The 20,756-nt window shown below is 35.6% G+C and overlaps 3 protein-coding genes across 4 annotated transcripts; all 3 read right to left on the reverse strand.

Moving 5' to 3' along the window:
- Nucleotides 1-786: 786 nt before the first annotated feature.
- Nucleotides 787-6,586, reverse strand: LOC135584608 (bifunctional 3-dehydroquinate dehydratase/shikimate dehydrogenase, chloroplastic-like). Its single transcript, XM_065153090.1, has 5 exons — nucleotides 5,953-6,586; nucleotides 5,672-5,777; nucleotides 4,883-5,101; nucleotides 3,326-3,572; nucleotides 787-1,484 (listed from the first exon to the last, which is right to left on the reverse strand). The coding sequence occupies exons 1-4, from the start codon at nucleotides 5,967-5,969 to the stop codon at nucleotides 3,528-3,530; spliced, it is 387 nt and encodes a 128-aa protein (XP_065009162.1). The 5' UTR covers nucleotides 5,970-6,586; the 3' UTR covers nucleotides 787-1,484; nucleotides 3,326-3,527.
- A 233-nt stretch (nucleotides 6,587-6,819) lies between these two features.
- Nucleotides 6,820-9,949, reverse strand: LOC103988568 (acyl carrier protein 1, chloroplastic). The gene is made up of 4 exons (XM_009407145.3): nucleotides 9,788-9,949; nucleotides 8,390-8,494; nucleotides 7,363-7,485; nucleotides 6,820-7,150 (listed from the first exon to the last, which is right to left on the reverse strand). Exons 1-4 carry the CDS (start codon nucleotides 9,848-9,850, stop codon nucleotides 7,022-7,024), a joined length of 420 nt encoding a protein of 139 aa, XP_009405420.2. The 5' UTR covers nucleotides 9,851-9,949; the 3' UTR covers nucleotides 6,820-7,021.
- Nucleotides 9,950-11,098: 1,149 nt separating this feature from the next.
- LOC135639794 (sodium/hydrogen exchanger 1-like) lies at nucleotides 11,099-17,724 on the reverse strand. Of its 2 annotated transcripts, XM_065153704.1 has the most exons (15): nucleotides 17,586-17,724; nucleotides 17,318-17,501; nucleotides 17,133-17,251; nucleotides 16,254-16,351; nucleotides 14,106-14,165; nucleotides 13,945-13,991; nucleotides 13,667-13,861; nucleotides 13,502-13,548; nucleotides 13,184-13,250; nucleotides 12,971-13,071; nucleotides 12,740-12,841; nucleotides 12,300-12,438; nucleotides 12,150-12,212; nucleotides 11,812-11,895; nucleotides 11,099-11,645 (listed from the first exon to the last, which is right to left on the reverse strand). In XM_065153704.1, the coding sequence occupies exons 2-15, from the start codon at nucleotides 17,489-17,491 to the stop codon at nucleotides 11,226-11,228; spliced, it is 1,716 nt and encodes a 571-aa protein (XP_065009776.1). In that variant the 5' UTR covers nucleotides 17,492-17,501; nucleotides 17,586-17,724; the 3' UTR covers nucleotides 11,099-11,225. The 2 variants fall into 2 exon arrangements, with proteins under 2 accessions (XP_065009776.1, XP_065009775.1); XM_065153703.1 differs by having other exon boundaries at nucleotides 17,318-17,704.
- Nucleotides 17,725-20,756: the final 3,032 nt, after the last annotated feature.

Raw genomic sequence — 20,756 nt, forward strand, 5'->3', positions numbered from 1 at the left:
AGAATATAATATCGATATGATATCGATTTTTTATAATGTTGTATCTTTACCCATAGATGCTAAGGTTGATGCGTTTATTCAATCTGGTAGGGTCGTTGGAATTGTCGATTGGGTATTGGATTTGTGCACACATTACTTGTTGATGTCATTAAGGTGATAGAAATTACAGAACATCCTTGTGATGATATTTGGATATACATAGGTTACCTACAACTAACTACCAAGGGAGCTTATAATCTAAAAACAATGATCTTATTCAGAATTTGGTATGGCTGGATTTGCGTGTGGAAACTTCCTACAATCCCAAGAATTCAAATATTCTATTGGAAACTCATTCATAAAAAGACTTCCAACCAATTATATAAGCTTTTCAAAACTCAGTTTACAGATTCGTAAGTTATTTTGAGTCAGTTGATTATGAGATTGGTGGCTAACATATATATTACATTTCACTTTTGAGCATAAACGTACATGGATTCATGGTGATCGGTTGAAGGAAGACAATAGTATAGATTCAAGTAAACTCGTTAGCCATTGCAAACCAATTCATTTGGAAAACAATATTCAAACCTTCCGTTAAATGGGTTGTGGCTCGAGCTTTCACTTTCATGCCCAAAAATACTCTTTGAAGCAATGTTATAGAGCAAAAGAACTATTCAGCTTTCATGGCTAAAATCTTTGATGGTTTTGTGCTTTCCAAGGATGGGGGGTTGGATTCATATTGAGAGAACACGGAGGAGGAGGAAGTTGCAACGCAGTAGAGCTTCGGCATGTCCATAATAAATCTGTATTAGACTATGAATCATTGGCTGCAAAATTAGGATTGCACTTTGCAATTAACAAAGGCTTTGATTCAGCTACAAATTCGAACTGATTCGACTACATTATCAGATCTGCTAACAAGTGACAAACAATCACTTTCTGACATCAAACTACTTCTATTACTTCTCCATTATTTTCAAATAAATAATCCTCGACTTAAGGCCTCAGGTTTATCTCAAAGCAGAAACCACCTATAGACCTTCCATAGAGTTTTGTTTTTTTTTTTTTCTTGACGATGTTTGATGGAACCATTATTTATTTGAAAATAATGGAGAAACTGGACTGCATGCCCAACTAGCCTTACCAAGTGACTGATATTACAACTTACAAGAAAAAAATCCATATACATACACATACACATACACATACACATACACATACACATATACATATACATATACATATATATATATATATATATATATATATATAGAGAGAGAGAGAGAGAGAGAGAGAGAGAAGTTTAGTCAAAATTAACAAGCAACAGAGTCCAATTTTGGCTCATTTTTTGCTCTTTTGATATCTCTCAGTCTTGCAGGTAGTTTGTTGCCTCTTCTTTCTATTCACAAGTCTTAAAGCTTTTGCATGGATGGTAATACTGTGGGGTCTTACAATAACACATTCTGCTTTTACCTCTCCCTCTGCATGCAGCCCCAGAGAACCTGATGCACGATATTGTAACAAATAGATTACAGCAAATATCACTTGGATATAACTCAGGAAGACTGAGAGATGTCAAAAGAAGCTAAACAGGTAGACATAACAAATATCACACGTACACTTCCTGCAATCTAAAATAGCTAAATTGCATGCCAAATTAGTTCCAGATAGTGGTGCATATGCAAATGGCGTCGTATACCTTCGCAATAGGATCAACCTCATCACAGCATGTAACTGCTGCCTCCTTGTGTGGAATTGTACAGCTACAATGCAATATCTAAGGAACTATTAGACATTCTATAAAAAAATTCGTAAAGGTATTATCTTGTTGGATATTATAATAGTCAATGTCTGATTAATGCCTGAAAGTCATTATTTCCAGAGATCTTTAGTAACATGATTTTTTTCAAACTTTCAAGACTCCTTATGTGTCTTCCTGGTTATTTTTCTTATCTGACATGTGTCCGATATATGAGGTAAAGGATTTACTATACTTTTGATGGTCTTATTCCCTGCTTGACTTCGGCAGATTATCTATAGTCATAAATGAGTTTAATAAAAATCAACTAGTGTGCAATACATTTATACATAAAAATAACACTCATTTTGAAAAATCAGGAGGTAACATCACCAAGGCATTAGAATCCTATCAACAACAACAGTGTAGCAAACTTCTATAAATGAATAATGTTCAAAACTTCAGATGGTAAATAAAGTATCCAGATATCTTGGTGCAAAACCGTAGTGTCACACAGGTGTTCTTTTTAGGTGTCTCCAGCTGCTTGATGCAGTCTCGAGTAATATATCATCCATAATAATAGGTTGGAAATGGTGCCTGCCACTTTATTCCTCTGAATATACATCTTTTACTCAAATGTGTGTGATAACCGAGATATAGTTTTCATAAGGCTCCCATCCACACACATATCACATTTTAATCAAATCTATCAGTTGGTCATTTGTGGAGAGGATGTGAAATGTGCATGTACTAAACTTATCGAAGCACCAATATCTCAGACATACATAAAAGCCTGTCTAAACATGTAAAGCTAGATCTTGTATGCAAAAGTGGATATTAGTACAGTAAATTGCTCCATGCATTTTACATTGGTTTACTTAGTGCCAAATATATGATTCATTGCAATTTTAGAATTCCATAGAACAGCATTTCCAAGTCAACCAAAACTTCAGATGCTAAGAGTTCTCTGTCAAGTAAATTTCTTGGGCAGAATATGAACCTATCTGAACCTAGAAAAGTGTCCAGCAACTAAACAAGCATTAAAAGAAGAAATAAACATAAAGTTAACAGTTATAACAGTAAAACCATCAAATACGCATCAACTTGCTACATCAGCACAGTTCACGGCAAGCTGGAATTTTCAAGAGATAATTGTTAATAAAGAAAATATATCTTTTTTTTACATTTTTGCCTGTTCTAGACTATCAACATTAATGGAAACAATTGATTTTCAAAGCCATAGAGAGATACATAAGATACTCTACGTATTAAGATTCAGCAAACCAGGATATCTTGTACACAAATGCACAACACTAAAAGGAAACTAGAAAGCAACAGAAGGAGAAACCTCAAAATATGAAAACAGGACAATCAACATTCCACAGATCAGAAAAGGAAACATTCAGGTCAGTATATTAATGACCTTAGAGAATAAAATATCTGAAACCCATGGTTCTAATCATGGATGATGCTTCCAAAATGGAAAGAAAAGAAGGCTAGTAACAACATAAGAAATGTAAGTTAACAAAGCATAGGGAAAATTTTAACAATGACTTATACATCAAAAAATAGGTATTGAGGTTCTATTCATAATCCACATTGTACCTGAAACCAGCAAAATCCAGGGATGAGTAGGCAGTGAGAAAATTTGCAAGGTCATCCACCAAAAGTGGTACATAAACTGCATTCAAACCAACTGATCTAAAAGCCCCATTGTGCAAAATTGGGCTCTTGCTGTGGCCCACAGGTTTGCCAATAATTCCAAAGACCTTCATATCAGGGCCTATCTGTTTGATATTATACACATTCAACAAGTCAGAGATAGTCGGCTGTCCAGCAGCTGATTCCTTCCCTGCATCAATTGTGGCAAAAGTAAGATATCCACCAAACTTAGGGCAAAGCAACCGAGAGATGGCACCTCTCTCACTCATGACCAATCCTATTATTGGTACATGCCACTCATACTCACTAGTTAAATGAAAGATGATTTAAAACCAGTATCATAATATATCTATCTTGGATAATTTCATGATCTATAAGAGAATAATAATAACTTTGAAAAACATAATTCAGGAAATTTTGATAAAAATGATTAGATTTCTCCTTTTTTGCTTTAAATATCAGAAAGGAGCTTTGACATGGTCATAATGAAGTCACAAAACATCAAATAAGCATGATGGATTTAAGTGCAAAAGCACAAAATCGTTGTCCTAACAAGTGCAGGAAATGGGATTGTCCAGGAAGCATGTCACATAATAATAGTTCCACATAACCATTACTAATCACTGATCACTACTAAACCTTTGGTGGTTAAAACTCACTAATAATGAGACCTACTCCACATCCTTCCAATTCAATCTAGTTAAGAATATATAGATATAAAGAGACCAGCTTATATAGTTATATGATTAAAATATTCCAAGTTCTTCCACTGCCATATAACCATAACGGAAAGAATTGAATTGTTAATTAAAAAAATACAAGATGTCATGATCCATGGAAACCAAAATTAGACAAGATCAGTTTGTATTATAGTTTAGTGTCATCTTCAATCTACAGAATAAGAATACAACAACAACAACAAGTCACTATGTCCCAAATATTTGGGATCGACTATGTGCATCTTTTTTCCTCATTAAGCTATATGTAGCTCAATATCCCTAATTATAGCAAAAGCAATCAAAGTTTGTTTCATTTTTTCTAATAAAGTTTTCTTAAGTCTCTTTCTACCTCTCCTTGCACCGCTATTCATCACATCTAAGCAAGGCGGCACTATATTCTATAGGTACTCTTTGAATATGTCCATATAATTGTCACCCTGACCTTCCCTCTCTTCCCTTCCACTCTTGCTCATTGATCTTTCTACACATTCTGAAATCCCAATCACATCTGTTTATTCAGCAAAGAGCTGTTTCTGCCAAAAGGATACTGTAGCAGATCGAGCCTTAAACATGAACATAATTAGACACATTTTTTGCATATGCACAGGATGATGCACCAGCTACTGCTCTCAGCTACCAGCACAGTCAAGCCAAAAGCATGACATGTATCATTTACCACCATGCCGATTGCCAACATGCACTGAAGTGATATGGGCACCACATTCATCTCCTTCAGTAAGCACAATTTATTAAAAAAACATCAAATTCTATTTATACTCACTTGGCAATGCACAATTATTTGGAACATGTGTGTTACATCAACAATATCCAAAGCAGTTGTTGCAATCTTTACTATGTCAGCCCCAACAGCTTGTATTCCTGCTACAAGGCTGCCAAGCACGTCCCTTGATGGTGTGCTTTGATAGTTATGCGAAGATACAATAAGCTTAAAGGTCTCTGGCCTTTTTCCTGATATGAATCTAACAAAATCACCAGCAACCTGAAATAAGTGTCACAATAACATATCAAGAAAAGATGAAACAGGGACCAAATGGAAAAGGGTGAAGAAAATTACTTGTGGACATGCAAACAAACACTAAAGCAACGGATGTCCAAGTTGACCTCCTGCAAAAACACATCTCTATATTTTTTTTGGACCACAAGGTTATTCCTAGTATTGTCATTCAATTTTTCTCCGCAGGACCATGTTTTCTATGTCTCTTTGCAGAGATTTAATATGAATATTTGAATTTACCAGATTAATGTTGTTTCAAGTAAGTTTTTTGAGCTCCTATACCAACATTTCTGTATCATTCTTGAGATGTGTTGCAATTGCATATGATGGTCCATGTGTGTAGAAATGCACCATGCTGCTACAGGTCTTCATGCCATGTCACGAGCATGTCGAGTTCCAACTAGACTTTTATTAATGTTTGACTTGCGCTGATCGACATGGCAACCATGTTGTACAATCTAGGACATGTTGGGAAAAATGATATCCTTGACATAAAGGCCAATCATGATCTTAACATAAGCATAAATCATTGTCATATCAGTCTTCAAACCCAACCTTAAGCTCGATATCAATGTATTCAGCTCGTAATTCCATAGCTAAGCACAGTGCGTTGAACCGCCGGCTATCATCACCTTCATATTCCCCTCCTTCCCACTTTGGCCTACAAGGAAGATGTTAGAAGTTACAAATGAATAAGAAAAGAATGATGAAAAGGATGTGGAACAGTTAAAGATAAGCTTAGAAGAAGATTGACCGAAGGATGTGAAACAGTTAAAGATAAGTTTATAAAAAGCCTAAAAAATAAAAAAGACCGCTTTTGGTAAGTTGCAACTCACCGATGGATATCTGGCATTTGGATACATGACAGGTATAGATGAAGGTTGATGCAATAGTCGAAGTATATTGAAAATTGGATGTGATTATGTAGCCTTTGTTGTTGATCTATTTAACTGAAACTAAAGCGTACTAGACAGGCGAGGGAGTGAACTATCTTAGGTCAATGCTTCCTGTTGCATCCTCCTTGAGCTGGTTTAAGCTGCTTCCCTCGTAAAATTTAAATATGCAAAAAAGGTCCCGTAATTTATTCCCCAACCACTCCAATTTCCATCAACAAAAACGAAAAACGGATTATATTTCGATAAACCAAAGGAAAAAAGAAGAAGAAGAAATATAAAAGACAATCAAAGCAATACAAGTTGCGTGGAGTACAGCAGAGTTCAGCTTAGTAGAGTTTTAGGCATTCTTGTTGATCAAAAGACGAGGGCGGGAATAGGTCGGTTCTTGAGGAGGAGCTCAAGATCCCGCCGGGGATGGACGACGGCGAGGTGGTCAAGGCGGATCTCGACGAGGTCGGCGCCGCGAGCCCTGGCGGCGGCCATCTCCGCCACCAGCGGCACGCACACAAGCGTCATCTCTCTGTCTCTGTCTCTCTCTCTCTCTCTCTCTCTGCGCAATCGAATGGAAGTATCGACGATCTGGAGGAATAAATAGGTAAGTTACCAGGGATCCCACCACAACCGTCCATCTCTCATCTCCTTCATTCTTGACCGTCCATTTTTCATTAAATACAAAAATAACCTATTTGACCCAAAGAGAGGGGGGTTCGGACCGTTCATGACTTGACTCACGTAATTGTTCGAAAAGGTCATTGTAACTGTAATGGCTGGCAAGCAGCAGTAACAAAACAAACACGCAGTAAGAGATAGTCATTAAATATTTCTGATGATGTCGAGGAAGTTCTAATTCATAGTAATTCCAATCACAAACCAACAAGGAAATAACATAGAATCTCAGGTCTACCAGCAGTGACGTGACACGTAACTCTAATGTGACTCGGTGGAAAACTATAATGACTCGATAGCCCAAAGGATAAAGCTAGCGATGTGACGAAGCATTCGGGTTTGATCAAGCAGTCTTGGCCTCCACGAGTTCCTCGATCATATTGGCGGCGTCCCGCACGGTCACGATGCTCTGAGCACTCTCTTCTTCCACGGTGATTCCAAATGCCTCCTCGAGACCCATCACAATCTCAACCTGCACAAGAAGTTTGATTAACTTGCAGCATGCATCAAAATGTTATATGCCTTCGGGATTCATTACGCCATTACTCTTAGATTAGACACTTAAGTACCATACTAAACCATAAAATTATGCTCATTTTTTAAGTACTCAGGGAAGAAACTGAATTGGCTTCTCTTTTTTTCTTCTTTTAGAACAGCAAAGTGGATTATAGATATGGATGGTACCGTGTCAAGAGAATCAGCTCCAAGCTCCGCAAACTTTGAATCTCCGGTAATAGAAACGTCATCGGCAAGTGCCAACTGCTTCTTCACTATTCCACAAACCTTGTCCAGTGTCTCTGGTTTAGCCTGCATTCGAATTAGCTCAATTTTCAATCTACTTTGTGAAAAGCCAGTAGAATAAATATAATGGCTTATAGTTATGTAGTACAAAGATTAACATTTACACAGTGCGCATGATTGTCACAGTGAGAATTAGTGAGAGAACCGTATTCTTGGATTATGAAGCACTGAGCAATTGATGAAGTGTTACAGATAAAACACACTACAACTGAAACTATTTGGATGGCATAGAGCATTAACAAGCTTATTATATCAGACAAACAACAATCTTGTTAAGCTTCATAGAAAATTTACCAAAAATATGACAATTCACAATAACTATTAATAAATAAACAAAACTAACATCAAAATAAAGAGTTCTAAAAACATGAAAGAATTATGATTAGACATCTAACAATCAGCAATAAACCTATTCCCCAACCAATCATGCAAAACGCAAAGTACTGTCAGTGCCAAGAATATTCTTTTCTGTATAAGTATCAAAGAAGATAATTTCTACATCTGACAATAAATATATTCACGAGATAAGGAGAATGGTAAAAACAATAACAATATATTATAATATCACAAAAAAATTGATGAGCTATATCTTTTATACTCATAGAAGCACATCGTATTCATGTATTTATAAACAAGAGCTGATTGCAATGGAGTCTGTCTGCCTAGTTCATTTGTTGCTATTGCATCAGTGTCTTCAGAAGTGCATGTTTGCATAGCAGCCATAAGTGGAACTCGGAATTTTCAGATCAAATTATGTTCCATAAAGCAAGGAAATATCCAAGCTGTGAACCTAGTGGTTATTGATTGTAGATTAGCCAAACAGCAAACCAGCAATAGTCCTAAAATAAAAGCATGAGAACAAGACTGCACTTATAAAATTTAAAGCAGATAAAAAGTGAAAGAAACATACAGCACAAGATACACGAAACGGTGCTGGGTTCAAACGAATTGACCGGAAGCTCCTCCTTTGGCTTGAAAAGGAAACTGATTTTAGAGCAGATAGACCATTAAATACCTGCAGACCAGCAACAAAATTGCAACATCATGTAGACTAACATTTTAGTTTGATGAGTTCACTGTACACAAAATTAGTATAGTGATTAGCACACATGAATTTTTTTCCCACAGAACCTTGAACCGAGTTGTTAATTGAAGATCACAAGTTGAAAAAAATTTAAACATAGATCTTGATCAAAAATGCTACTTGGGAGTAGGAATGTATTCTCTCTCTCAAAAGTTAATTCAGTAGCATCATGCACGTTTGAGCACATTTATCTAATTTAAGATAGATGGAATCTCCAAATCAAACGTTCATGCTATTGATCTTCATGTTAATTTGTTTTCCTTGTTCATAGCTAGCATGATTACATAAAGCTCCAGAGATATTGCAGAGTTCAGAAGGTCTGGATGTTCTTCAGGTACGACTGTAGTTAATATCAACGAACAAGCAAACCAAGGATGCTCTTAAAGCAACAGACATCCTCATTTGTTGAAAAAACCATGTAAATATCTGGTTAAGTTCAGCGATTCTACCTTGGTGCGAAAATGTGGGTCATGCTATAATGCCCGGAAGAGTTAGAAATGCATCAACACCGTTGTTTGCCAAGGCAAATGGAACAACAGTTCAAAATGTGGGTTGGGATAGTGGCTGGACATGATAAGGAGATCGTGTTATCAGCAAGAGACGGTGACAATAATTTTGTCAAAGGGGAGGCTTGCAACTATGTTGTGACGGTGATCAACGAGAAACACGTCGAGCAAGGGTGACGGCAGTTGCTTGGTTGTGAAATAGACAAACCCGATGAGCAGAGACGCTAAATCACTTTAAATGGAAGGTTCAGAAAGGGGCTCAGAATGCGATCCGCTCTTCACACTTGTTGAAGAACCACTGGATGTTCGAGATAATGACATCAACATTCAAATAGGATGAGTAGAAGCTACATGCAGATGCAAAAGGCCAGCGATTAAAGTAGAGATAGAAGCAGAGAAGGTTGCATAGGCATAGGAGGCTCAGTAAGATGTAGGGGCGGAGAAAGATGTAAGGACTGAAATTAAAGCTATCAAATGGCAAACGATATCAATCAAGGTGTTTTTCGCTTGATCCATTCAGATCTCGTAAAGACAAAAAAAAGGAAAGATTTTTCGAAAGCATTATCGGGTCCACAGAATCAAAGCAAAAACACATATAAAGCTGAACAAAAAGTAGTGAACCACACGGTTCTATGATTCCGCAAGGCAGAAACAAAGATCCAATGAAAAACCCTCAGGCAAGGCAGTAGGCAAAGACGAGACCAAAAGCGATCGATACCTGCAGAGATTGCCGCGGCGGCCGAGCCGAAACCGGGATCGCGATTCCGGCTATGGAAGCCATAGATCGATCTGTGAGAGAGAGAGAGAGAGAGAGAGAGAGAGAGAGAGGTATGGAGGAAGATCACGGCGACGAACACGAGGAGCTTGAGAGAGGAAAGGTGAGATCCGAATATAAAGAGAACGAGGTAACCTTGGTAGTATCGAAAGGTGCCAAAATGACCATAATACCCCGAAGCAAACAGTTATGGGCTTTCTGGTCGTTTTAACAATGCCGACTTGGACTTGCTTTGCTGTCGCTGAGGTCGGAAAGTCTGCTCAATACATCTCAACCGTCTAACCCACAAAATCATGAAGATCAACGGTTGATTGATCATCGTTTTACATGAGGTGCGATTGCTAGATGCTGTAGCGAGCTGCCAGCAGCATCATTTATATCGGACTCCAAAATTTTCATTAATGTATCAAATAAACGAATGCAATGAACCCAATAAAGAGGTACAATCTCAAAAGAACTCTTCATTTGCAATATAAAGAAGTTTCTTTTTCATTTTTTTCCCCAAAAAAATCTTTTTTTGTTTCAACTGATACTCCCTCCTGATTATATCTCTCATCAATCCTAATGATATTTTTTATATTTTTTATTTGATTTAAATTATTATAATATTTTATTTAGTTCATTTATAGTATTTTTTATTGAGATATCGAGAATATTATAAAGTTATTAAAAAATATTATAAGTGATATTATATTATATCTATTTAATTATCACTGTTCATAAATCATTATAGTATCATAGTTTTAGTTTTCTAGTTGGTTTAATTACGGTTACAAATTAATTTAGATTATTTATAATATTTTTAAAGAAATTTTAAATATCTTGATTGTAATGGTTAAAATACTATAATATATTAATTTTTTATCTTTATTTGGATGATGTTATTTTTAAACAATCATAACTATCTATTTAAATCGTAATATAATATATCAAATGGTCTATAGTATATTTTGATTTCATTTTAAACACTTTGGCGTTTTTCAATAATGTTACAATATATTATGTTTTTTATGCATTATCATTATTTATTATGATATCAAAATTTTATATTGTATTTCGTTTGGTAAAGATTATAAATCTATTTATATTATTTATAATATTTTTAAGTAAATTTTATATTTTTTTTATTATAGTGACTAAAATATTAACGAAAAAAATACTATTAAAATCAGTGAAAATTTTTTGAAAATTATTCGAAACTGAGGACATTTGAATTAAAAACAAAAAAAAATCCAGAAAACTCACTCAAGAACGCACCAAAATCACATGCAGGTTTCATTTCTCTCACTGCGACATCAACAATCCCCACAGTTACGGACCGAACACAAACGTACATGTGGCAGGAAAAGAGGAAAGAGGAGGTGGGTTCTCCCCCTTCCGGTTAAGAGGTGGCCGGAACAGGGGAAAGTGGAGGTGGGTTGTCTCCTTCCGGCTCGCTCTTAGATGGTTGACATGGATGGAGACTGCGTTCGGTGGGTGAACCAGGCACGAAAGGAACGAAACCCCTTCCACCGAACACTGGACGCATGAACTTATCGTCGAACTTGCGCCAGTAATGGTGAACCGAGCGACTCGGAGCTGTGAGAAGCATACGGAGGTCCGGAGGAGGCGGAGGCGGAGGCGGAACAGTCTGTTCTTCTTCGACCTGAGACTCCTGTCCGAACCCAAGCAGCATGGAGAGGTAAGATCTGGGCGGGCTCGAGGGCTCAGATGTGAAGCTGAGAGTTAGACTGCTCAAATGGCCAGTAGCGCTCGGAGGCAGTAAGTATCCCACTAGAGGCTTGGTGATCAACCCAAACACCTAAAGCAAATGAGAAAATGTCATTCAAAATTTGCACGATCATATTAAAACAATCTATCACCACTATATCATAATTATTTTTCCTGATTTCAGGAACAGTTTCTGGCATTCTCTCAAACATCTGAGCCAAGAACAGTAACAAAGTGTGAAGGATGAGAGTCCTTACTATTGTGCTGAAAAGAACGACGGTGATGGTACTGGTGATCAAAAATGCATTTCCACGCTCTTCGGTGTCTCCAAAGCTGGTAAACTACAGAAGGACAAAAAAGAAAAGAAAAATGCATAGTCCATGATAGACGGGTGGAGCTTCTGATGACATGAGAGTAGTGTATGAATAATCTCATAACAGTCCATTAGTAGCCCAAAGTGGAGCTTGCCACATCAAATGTATATAAAGACATTTTTCATCCAATATAACTATGCTGATACATTGAGAAATATTGCATTTTGCATTGGCAAACCACCAGTTAAATGGATGGGTGAAAGGTTAGAAATTGAATTAACCTGATTGTACGCAAGTGCAATTGATACTGCTCCTCTCATGAGACCTGCCCACCAGATCGTCACCTGTTGATCATATGCTGGAGCTTAATGCAGAGAGGAACATGTAAACAAGGTCGTACGGATACAGGTGAAAAAAGGAAGAACACTTGCTTGTTGCTTAAAGGTGATCTTTTCATCTGGAGATTTTCTTCTCCAGTTGGATAGGGCAGAAAGTGGAAAAACAAAAGCAGCTCTTCCAACAAATACCAGGCCAAGCAGAATTGAGCTTACACTCACAGATTTTCCAGGGCTGTAGATGAAGAGAAATAGTGAGGGAAAACAATGACCAACTTGTAAGATGCCGAAAATGTATAGAAAGTTTACTGTTGCTAAAAATATGAAGAACAATTTTACACTAGGGACTAGTATTTGTTGCTAAAAATCAGCCACTAGAAACAAAAAAAGAGTTTTTTTTTTTTGGATTGAAATGGCCAAATTCAACAAGAATGGTGCCTTTTGACACACCGAGATCTGTTATTCAACAAAGAAGAAATTTTGGGTATTTTTTTGTGCTGTTCAACATATATATAGAGGCTTAATAAGTCACAAACCTGTTGCTGACAGATCTCCATTTCTCAATGTCGAGTGCATCCATGCCAACATAAAGGAACAGAAAAACCTCTGCAATAAATGACAGAGTTGCAAATGCATGCCTGCAGCAACAAGCAAGCAAAAGATCATACGGTATATCCTGACTATATCGGTGAGCCAAAGAAAATAGGAGAAAACAAAAATGTAGAAGAGCATGTTGTTTGAGGCAATGAGAAAAGGAAATCACATACTTTGTGGTGATTCTAGATTTTTCTGTCACGTTATGCCAGGTATAGTGCGACATTAATATCCCACAGAAAAATACTGTGAGAATACCACTTAAGTCTAACAACTGCAAGGAAAGTTATATTTCCACAATACCAAGAAATCAACCATCATCTAAGCATCCAACACCATGGAGACGGAAGAAAGAGAACACTGAAAATTCAGGAGAAGTAACTCACTTCAGCCACCATGTAAGAAAGATATGCCATGAGTATCATAAGGGCAACTTCTCGATCCGTCGAATGTCTGGATAAAAAAGAACATAAACAAATATATGGATGTTTGCACTAGCAGGAACATTTTTGAAAGATGTTTATTTTTAATGGTGTATATCAACCTTCCCTTTTAACTCAATGGGAGGGAAGACAAAAAGAACAAATAATTCTCAGCTATATGTTTAACTTCAAAAAAAATAAGAGAAGAATCAAAATCTTTAGGATGCTGGTCATTAAGAATAGTTCTCTACGGGAAACCACAATCAACATCATTTCACAAACCTGCCAAAGTATAACTTCTTGATAATATAAGCAGTGAGCAATCCAGCCTGCAGCATGAGCAATTATCAGCCAGAAATATAACTACTATGCAAGAGAAAATTATTAAACATGGCTAGGAGTGAGGGAGAGGAAGGAAGAAGGGAGATGGGGAGTTGAGAGACTTACAATTGCTCCAAGCAATGTGCTGGTAAAAAATAGATAAAGGAAGTTGCCGACAAACTTCAAGACAGCAATGGCATCGATATGAATTAGATCAAAGTTCTGGATTGCATGAAAAAGCACCACCGATGTCGCATCATTCACAACACCTTCACCAAAGACCAGGCTATAAAGCAAAGGTGTCTCATCCTGGTTAAGCACCTATTCAGTGAGCAAAAACTCGTAAATTCAGTATTCAGATATATTCATAAGAAATTTGTGAAAGATTTTGTTGGATTCAGAACCTGCAAGGTACAAACAGAATCCGTCGCAGAGAATATTGCTCCAATTGCTGCAAAGAAAAATGTGTATGTGGAAATAACCCAAAGAAACAGTATTCAGAAAGATCAGAATAACATATCTAGATTTATAAAAAGGATCAAATCATGTTTCTCTAGCTGTTTACCAAGATAGTCTCCAATTTCGAGTGCACCGATATCAAGTTTTCGGAATAATCCAATGGCACCTGGATCGATCAATAATGTCAAAGGTGATGAGTTCTCATCATATAGACGAACGCATGCTATTCAAACATAAGAGAGGTTAGCTACAAAGTCAAGGTTTCGGAACATCATGCATTTACAAACAGAGTCAGACAAACATGAGAAGACATGGATACCGTAAGTTTGTGAACATACTCTTTTATCATGTTTAATGCCATGGATGACCTCTAATTCTCTTGAGTTACTACCTTGTGCTTCAAGAGAGACATATTAGTCTGTTTCGATTATGACACACTGCAACTACAAGCTAGAATCATGCCAGCATTCAATGCTCCATATGACCAAACTTCAATTTCACATTCAAACAACTCAACAATTCAGTAACTGAAAATTTTTCCATAACCCTTGCAAAGAATAATTTGCAATTTATGTAAGTTCTGAAAACACTGCAAGCAAGAGACCATAAAACACCACAAGTATCAAAGAGTGATCAGTACAGCTGCTTTCAGTGGAAGCTATGCTTATCATTTGACATCTCTCCAAGTGTAACTTTCTCATGTCAACATAACAGAATTTCTGTATTCACAAAAAATGTATCTTAATCCATAAAACTTTGAAGGTTTTGACATCCCAAAGACATCACATTTGCATTATGTTATGGTCCTCAAAGCTGATTGCCTATTTTCTTCTGCTCCTAATGCTTCTTACATAGATGACACTGGACTATCATACAAGTTGGACAGTGGGAATTCAGTTGGTTTTAATTTGCACATTCTGAATTCCCACTGTCAATGGAAGGTGTTGACAATTCCATAAATATGCACAAGTAAAACCAACTGCCAGTAAGACACTGGCAACACATTTGAGCAAGAGAGACTAATACATATGCTACATCAAGTAATTGACCGACATGCCAGAAGAGATGTCAATTGCAGATCATAACAGTCCATGTAGGGAGAAAGACGAGAAAGAAGCCCTAGCCTTAGACTTACAAAGAAAAATTGAAACAGAGGAGATTGGAACTAGAGAAAATGGTGCTAGATATTCAGACATTTAAAATCCAGCATCACTAACACTCAGGATTCAATAGAACTCCAAGGCAACAATTGGAGAACTACAGGACTCCCTAAAATGGCCAAATACATAAAAGATTTCACCATTTTCAAATCCTGAAGCCTCTCTCACAGAACTTGATTGGACTGGCAACAAAAGTGTAGGAAGGAATAATTGGAAGGCTTCTGATATTCAAGAAAGTGTGAACCTATCTGTTGTGACTATCATACAAGAATGTGCAAGTCGGACAATATTTCACACATCTCTCAATGTGAGGGATCATTCCTCCAATATTCTTTAAAAGAATGCATTAAAATCAAATTAAAACAGGTAGTTCAACACTCGAAAACAGTTTCTCACGACTAAGTGACAATTATTTGTGATCCTAATGTTGAGCTTTTGTGATCAAGATTTTTTCACCAAATAGCTGCAGCAAACTTTCCAAAAATCAAACTTCCAAGAATTACAGAAGTTTGACTTCCAAGCTTCAGAACTTAAAAACGGATGTCCAGAAGATATGGATAGGCAGTATAAATAAGAGAAAGAAAAACACTAAATTAGGGCTATCCTGAAAGTTCAAAATAGTGGGTGTTCAAGTTCAATGCAGTTGAAAATGTTTCGCACAAACATCTGGTTCCACCTAGATCAATAAGTTTTCTGACAACAGATATAGTCTTCCTCCACTTCAACAAACATTATTTTTTTGTCATCAACTGTAAAGATCTCCATGCCCTAAGGAGCATGAACTAGTATTGAGGCAGAGAGTTGCGAGGAATGGAGAGGACTAGACTACAGCTTGTTGCTTTCATATAACTGAAGAGGCCAATGTATCAGTTCTAGAGAATGCAAACTACTAAAGAAGAATAACAGATTTTTCAAACATGCATAATTTGGTATCTTGTATTGCAGCAAAGAAACAGATGTAAGGAAGGGCCATTAATACGTATGCACTTCAGATGATTGTGTGCATTACATTATCAGTGCTTTGACAGCCCGTATGTGTAAAAAACCTACTACAATTTTTTTCCTGAGAGAACACAACAACATTCAGAACTTACCAAGTGAAATGATGATGAATGAGATCAGTGTCCCTACAGCACCAAAAAGCATAATTGTCATGAAGTTCCGAAAGAACTGCTTCTTCTTTACTTGAAACCTGATTAGGAAAAAGACATAGTTTCTTTAGATAAGCATACATTCAAATTCAGACCTTCAGGTGCTCTAGATATACATAGTCACAACAATCAACTAATCAAACAGAAACCTTCAGATGTCTTGAATAAGACTATAACTGAAAGAAGGTTAGTGTTTAACTTTAGTGAATTTACTAATAGTTATATAATATAAACCTTTAAGCATCATGGGATTAAATGGTCTACAAAGTATAGAGACCTAAGAAAGATCAACAAAATTGTAGAAGTTCTTCTGTAAGGAAAAGTCATATAAAAAAACCTTGAAGCAAACTTGCTGACACAGAGGAGAATACCGAATTTGGTTTCCTCAAAATGGGTGTCTTGGATTTGCTACATAGTTTACAGTATTGCGGGAAGCCATTCAACACATAGGAAGCAGTTTGATATAATGTGTATCACTTCAAAACAATAATTTTTGCCAAAAATGAAATTGTTGAGTTTCAAAAAATATATATTAAGGATGATGGTTAATAAGAAGCCAATATAAGGAATGAATCTTCTAGTAGCAATGCTCAATCTTCAATGAGTTAGCACAGCATACAAAACCTTTGGGGCAGTGAAAGCAAACTCCAACTAAATTTGACCCCTAAGATTCACAACCACAGAAAAGGTACCTAAATTATCCATAGAACAGTCCAAACAACGAAACTAAAAGAGTTGAAGTCAGATAAACTGTGTTTCAAAGAAACGAGTGAAGTATTAAAGCAAGAATTGAACTTAGAAAAGAGCCACAAAGGGAAGTACCCTGCATTGAAAATGATTGGTGGAAGCACGTAGATAAAGAAAAGGTCTTCGCTAAAAACCAGAATATGAGAACTCTTCCCTCGAGTGGTAAGAAGAATCACACCTCCAGTGCACAGTCCCTGCAATTCGCACAGCCCTAAATTTGACTCATTTCCTAGTCAAAAGCACTAATTGAGGGAACTCACAATGACCAAGGCAGTGATAGACTCATTGATCCACCGGTGCTCCTCCAGCAGGTGGCCGATCACGATGCAGGCGCAGAGGAGCGCGACGAAGATATTGATCGACGCGACCGAGGTGTAGTCGGTGGCCGAAACCACTCCCGGATTCATCAGCATCCCACCCCAATCCACAGCCATGCCGCTGATTCTGCCAAACAAAGAGCACCACAAATCATCAACAAACGTCAGAGGCGACTCAACATCGACTCGGACGAGGCGATCAACAGCCCACTTTTGGCTCAGAAACTCGAATCTAGGGTGAAATTCTTGTGTGATTTTGCGAGGAAGAAGACCAAGAAGGGATCAGATTCGAGCTTTCCTTCGGTTCGAAGAACAGCTTGAGATGGCGTCGAATTTATCGGGCTAGTGGCCTCAAAGGTCTTATTCTCCATGTGTGGGGCCGGAGGGAGGGAAGCATTACAAATACGAAGGCGGTGAAACGTGTCACGATCAGATTCGTCCCCTATTTCTAAACGGGATTTCTTCTACGTCATTCATTAATAGTCAAAAGGTTGATCTAATAAACAGCAATAATATTCCGATACTAGTTCTTCGCTACCCAAATGTTCACCCATCCAGAATCACCGTAGGGCACACGCGATGTCCAGTAAAGAAGAGGGTATATCGGCGACCGGCCCCAAACTTCTTCCATGGTTTAGTACTTCAACGCGTCCAGTAAATATTTGCCTCAAGAGTACGTGCAAGCACGCCATACGAAATGGATATATATATATATATATATATCCTCAATTCAGCATGCCAAGAAAGATAATAAACTTTGGAGGAACAATTATTAGGGGTGGGCTTGCATCAACATATTTTTCTATTTTTTTCTCCCTTTCTTGAGTTTTATTCATGGCAATGTTGCTGGTCAAACAACAAGGCATGCATCAAACACTATTTTTTTTATTTCTTTCGATTTTTCTTAGTTTCTTCTTTGCCTCTTCTCTTCATCTGCTTTATTTCGCTATAAATTAAAAGGTTTTTCTTCAGCGTATGTGATTTTTTTTTTTTTTTTGCCTCAGTTGCTAATGGTTCATGAATTGGAAGATGAATTTAATCTTTTCCATTGTATTCGATTTAATCTCCTCGAGAAAAAATCGTTATAATATACAATTAAGTGCAGTTAATTTTGTTATATAGCAATAGTGGAGGCAGTCATTAACAAATGTTGTTGTTTGGAAATAATTTCTAAACAACGACAACAATATCTCTCTGTTATTTTACTGTGGTGAAAGTTTCAGGATTGTTTTTACACCCAAAAATCTATCTGATATATTCCTTTTAATCAGAGAAGGATCCGTCTCCAATGAGATGGCAAGAATCAAAGAAAAGACGGGTAGAAATGCACTATTGCACTAGCTATGTTGCCATGGTAATCTCATACTGCAGATCTAAAGCTTCAGAACATAAAGCTGTCTTCTCCATCAACACATTTACTCCTGGCAGATCTCACGACAACCCAAAGAGGAGTCTTCAGATGCGGATAATCCACGAACAACCTTGGTAAGATTGTCAAAGAGGTTGACGAGACCGTAGACAACGAGGAGCATGTAGATCAAGTAAATTGACGAGACTAATGAGGATCACGAGATTCACGTAAATCAAGTAAAAAATATAATTATTATATAAAATTTGAATATTAAAATTAAAATCAAATATTGTAGTTCTAAAATAAAAGATGTTCACCTTTTAAATATGATAATCAATAGGTTATCTTAGATGTCACCAAGGAACGCACTTTTATCACTCTTCTTCTATTCTCCTTTTATTTTCATACTATTATAATTAATGAAATAGGGATATATAATGAGGTGAAAGAAAAGATCTTTATAATCATATCCTTAAAAGGTCTTGTTCGCCGTAGCAAGCGTCTAGAAAAGATAATTAAGAGAGTTCCTTCCCTTTCATTAAGTTCATCTCCTAAGATATTTTATCATAATTGAAATTCTTTTCTATTGATCGATGATCAATAATCAAAATCTAATCATATTTATAATATATCTTATCTAATTAAAGAGGGTCACATAATTTAATATTCTCCTACTTGATTCATTAATTGATAAGATATAAAAAATCTAAAATCAAAATAAATAAAAAAATTTAAAAATAATTTTAACTAATTAGATTTTAAAATTCTAAGAATCATTTACATGCATGCAAATTTAAAAATAAGTCAATAAGTATAATAAATATAATAATATTATATTAATTCTAATCTGTAATGTAAGTCATAGTAATTATATATCATCAATATTATATATATTTTTATATGTACTATAATATTGTTATTCTTTTCTAATCTAGTATAAATGATCTTATAATTTATTTTGTTAAGTCAATTTTATTATTCATATTCAACTATTTTATATATATATATATATATATATATATATATATATATATATATATATATATATATATATATATATATATATATATATATATATATATATATATATGAACATGATAGTAGAAATAAATAACACTATCAATTATAGTATCTGCTTAAACCTAACCACAAAAATATATTTTTTTCAAATACTTTAGAGTATAAAGCCTAAATGAATAGATCAGCAATTAATATAGTGAAACTCAAGTTCTTAATTGACACTAATTATATCCTGATTCATTCTCTAACAACCAAATACTTTATATTATATTATTTTTTTTCAAGAAGAAAGTTACTATATTGTGTCACAAAATATTTTTAGTGACTTCATAATTAAGTTTGTTCACACTAAATCCTAAAACAAAATTCAACGGTCATAAAGCTTGATTAGTGACTTTAAAGCATTTCATAAAATCAGTTTCTACTATCGATAATATAATTTATATTATATTATTCTTATAAATTACCCCTTTAACTGATATAGATATAAATCGTAAAGTGGACTTCCTATTATTGAGATAATTTAAAGGATCAATATTTGAAAATACTATCACTTCAAGCTAAGCTAATTTTCTATATATGAGCATATAATTTTTTGTCATTTACATATATCTTGTTGTTTTCTTTGCCGCTTTCCAATATTTCATTCTTAGATAACTCTAATATATATCTAATATTCTAACTAGAAAACTAATATTTGGTTTAGTATAGACTTGAACATTTAATATATTTTAATTACACATATATAAAGAATATTTATTATTTATTATTTTATTAATTCTTTTATAAATTAATTTTAAAAAACATGGCTTTAATTGAATCGTACACCTTTGTTATTTATTGAACAAAGGTACATGTAAATCTTTAAGACTCAATTAATAAATTCTATACAGTCCTAATAGCCCTTAAAATCTATTTCTAAATATTTCAATATCAATAACAGAAATTATTTCATTAATATCAATTATCTTAAAATTTTTTGTAGGAAATATCTTGGTTTCATACAGTAAA

Source organism: Musa acuminata, chromosome BXJ3-6 (genome assembly GCF_036884655.1).
Source record: "Musa acuminata AAA Group cultivar baxijiao chromosome BXJ3-6, Cavendish_Baxijiao_AAA, whole genome shotgun sequence".
In the NCBI taxonomy this organism is placed as follows: domain Eukaryota; kingdom Viridiplantae; phylum Streptophyta; class Magnoliopsida; order Zingiberales; family Musaceae; genus Musa; species Musa acuminata.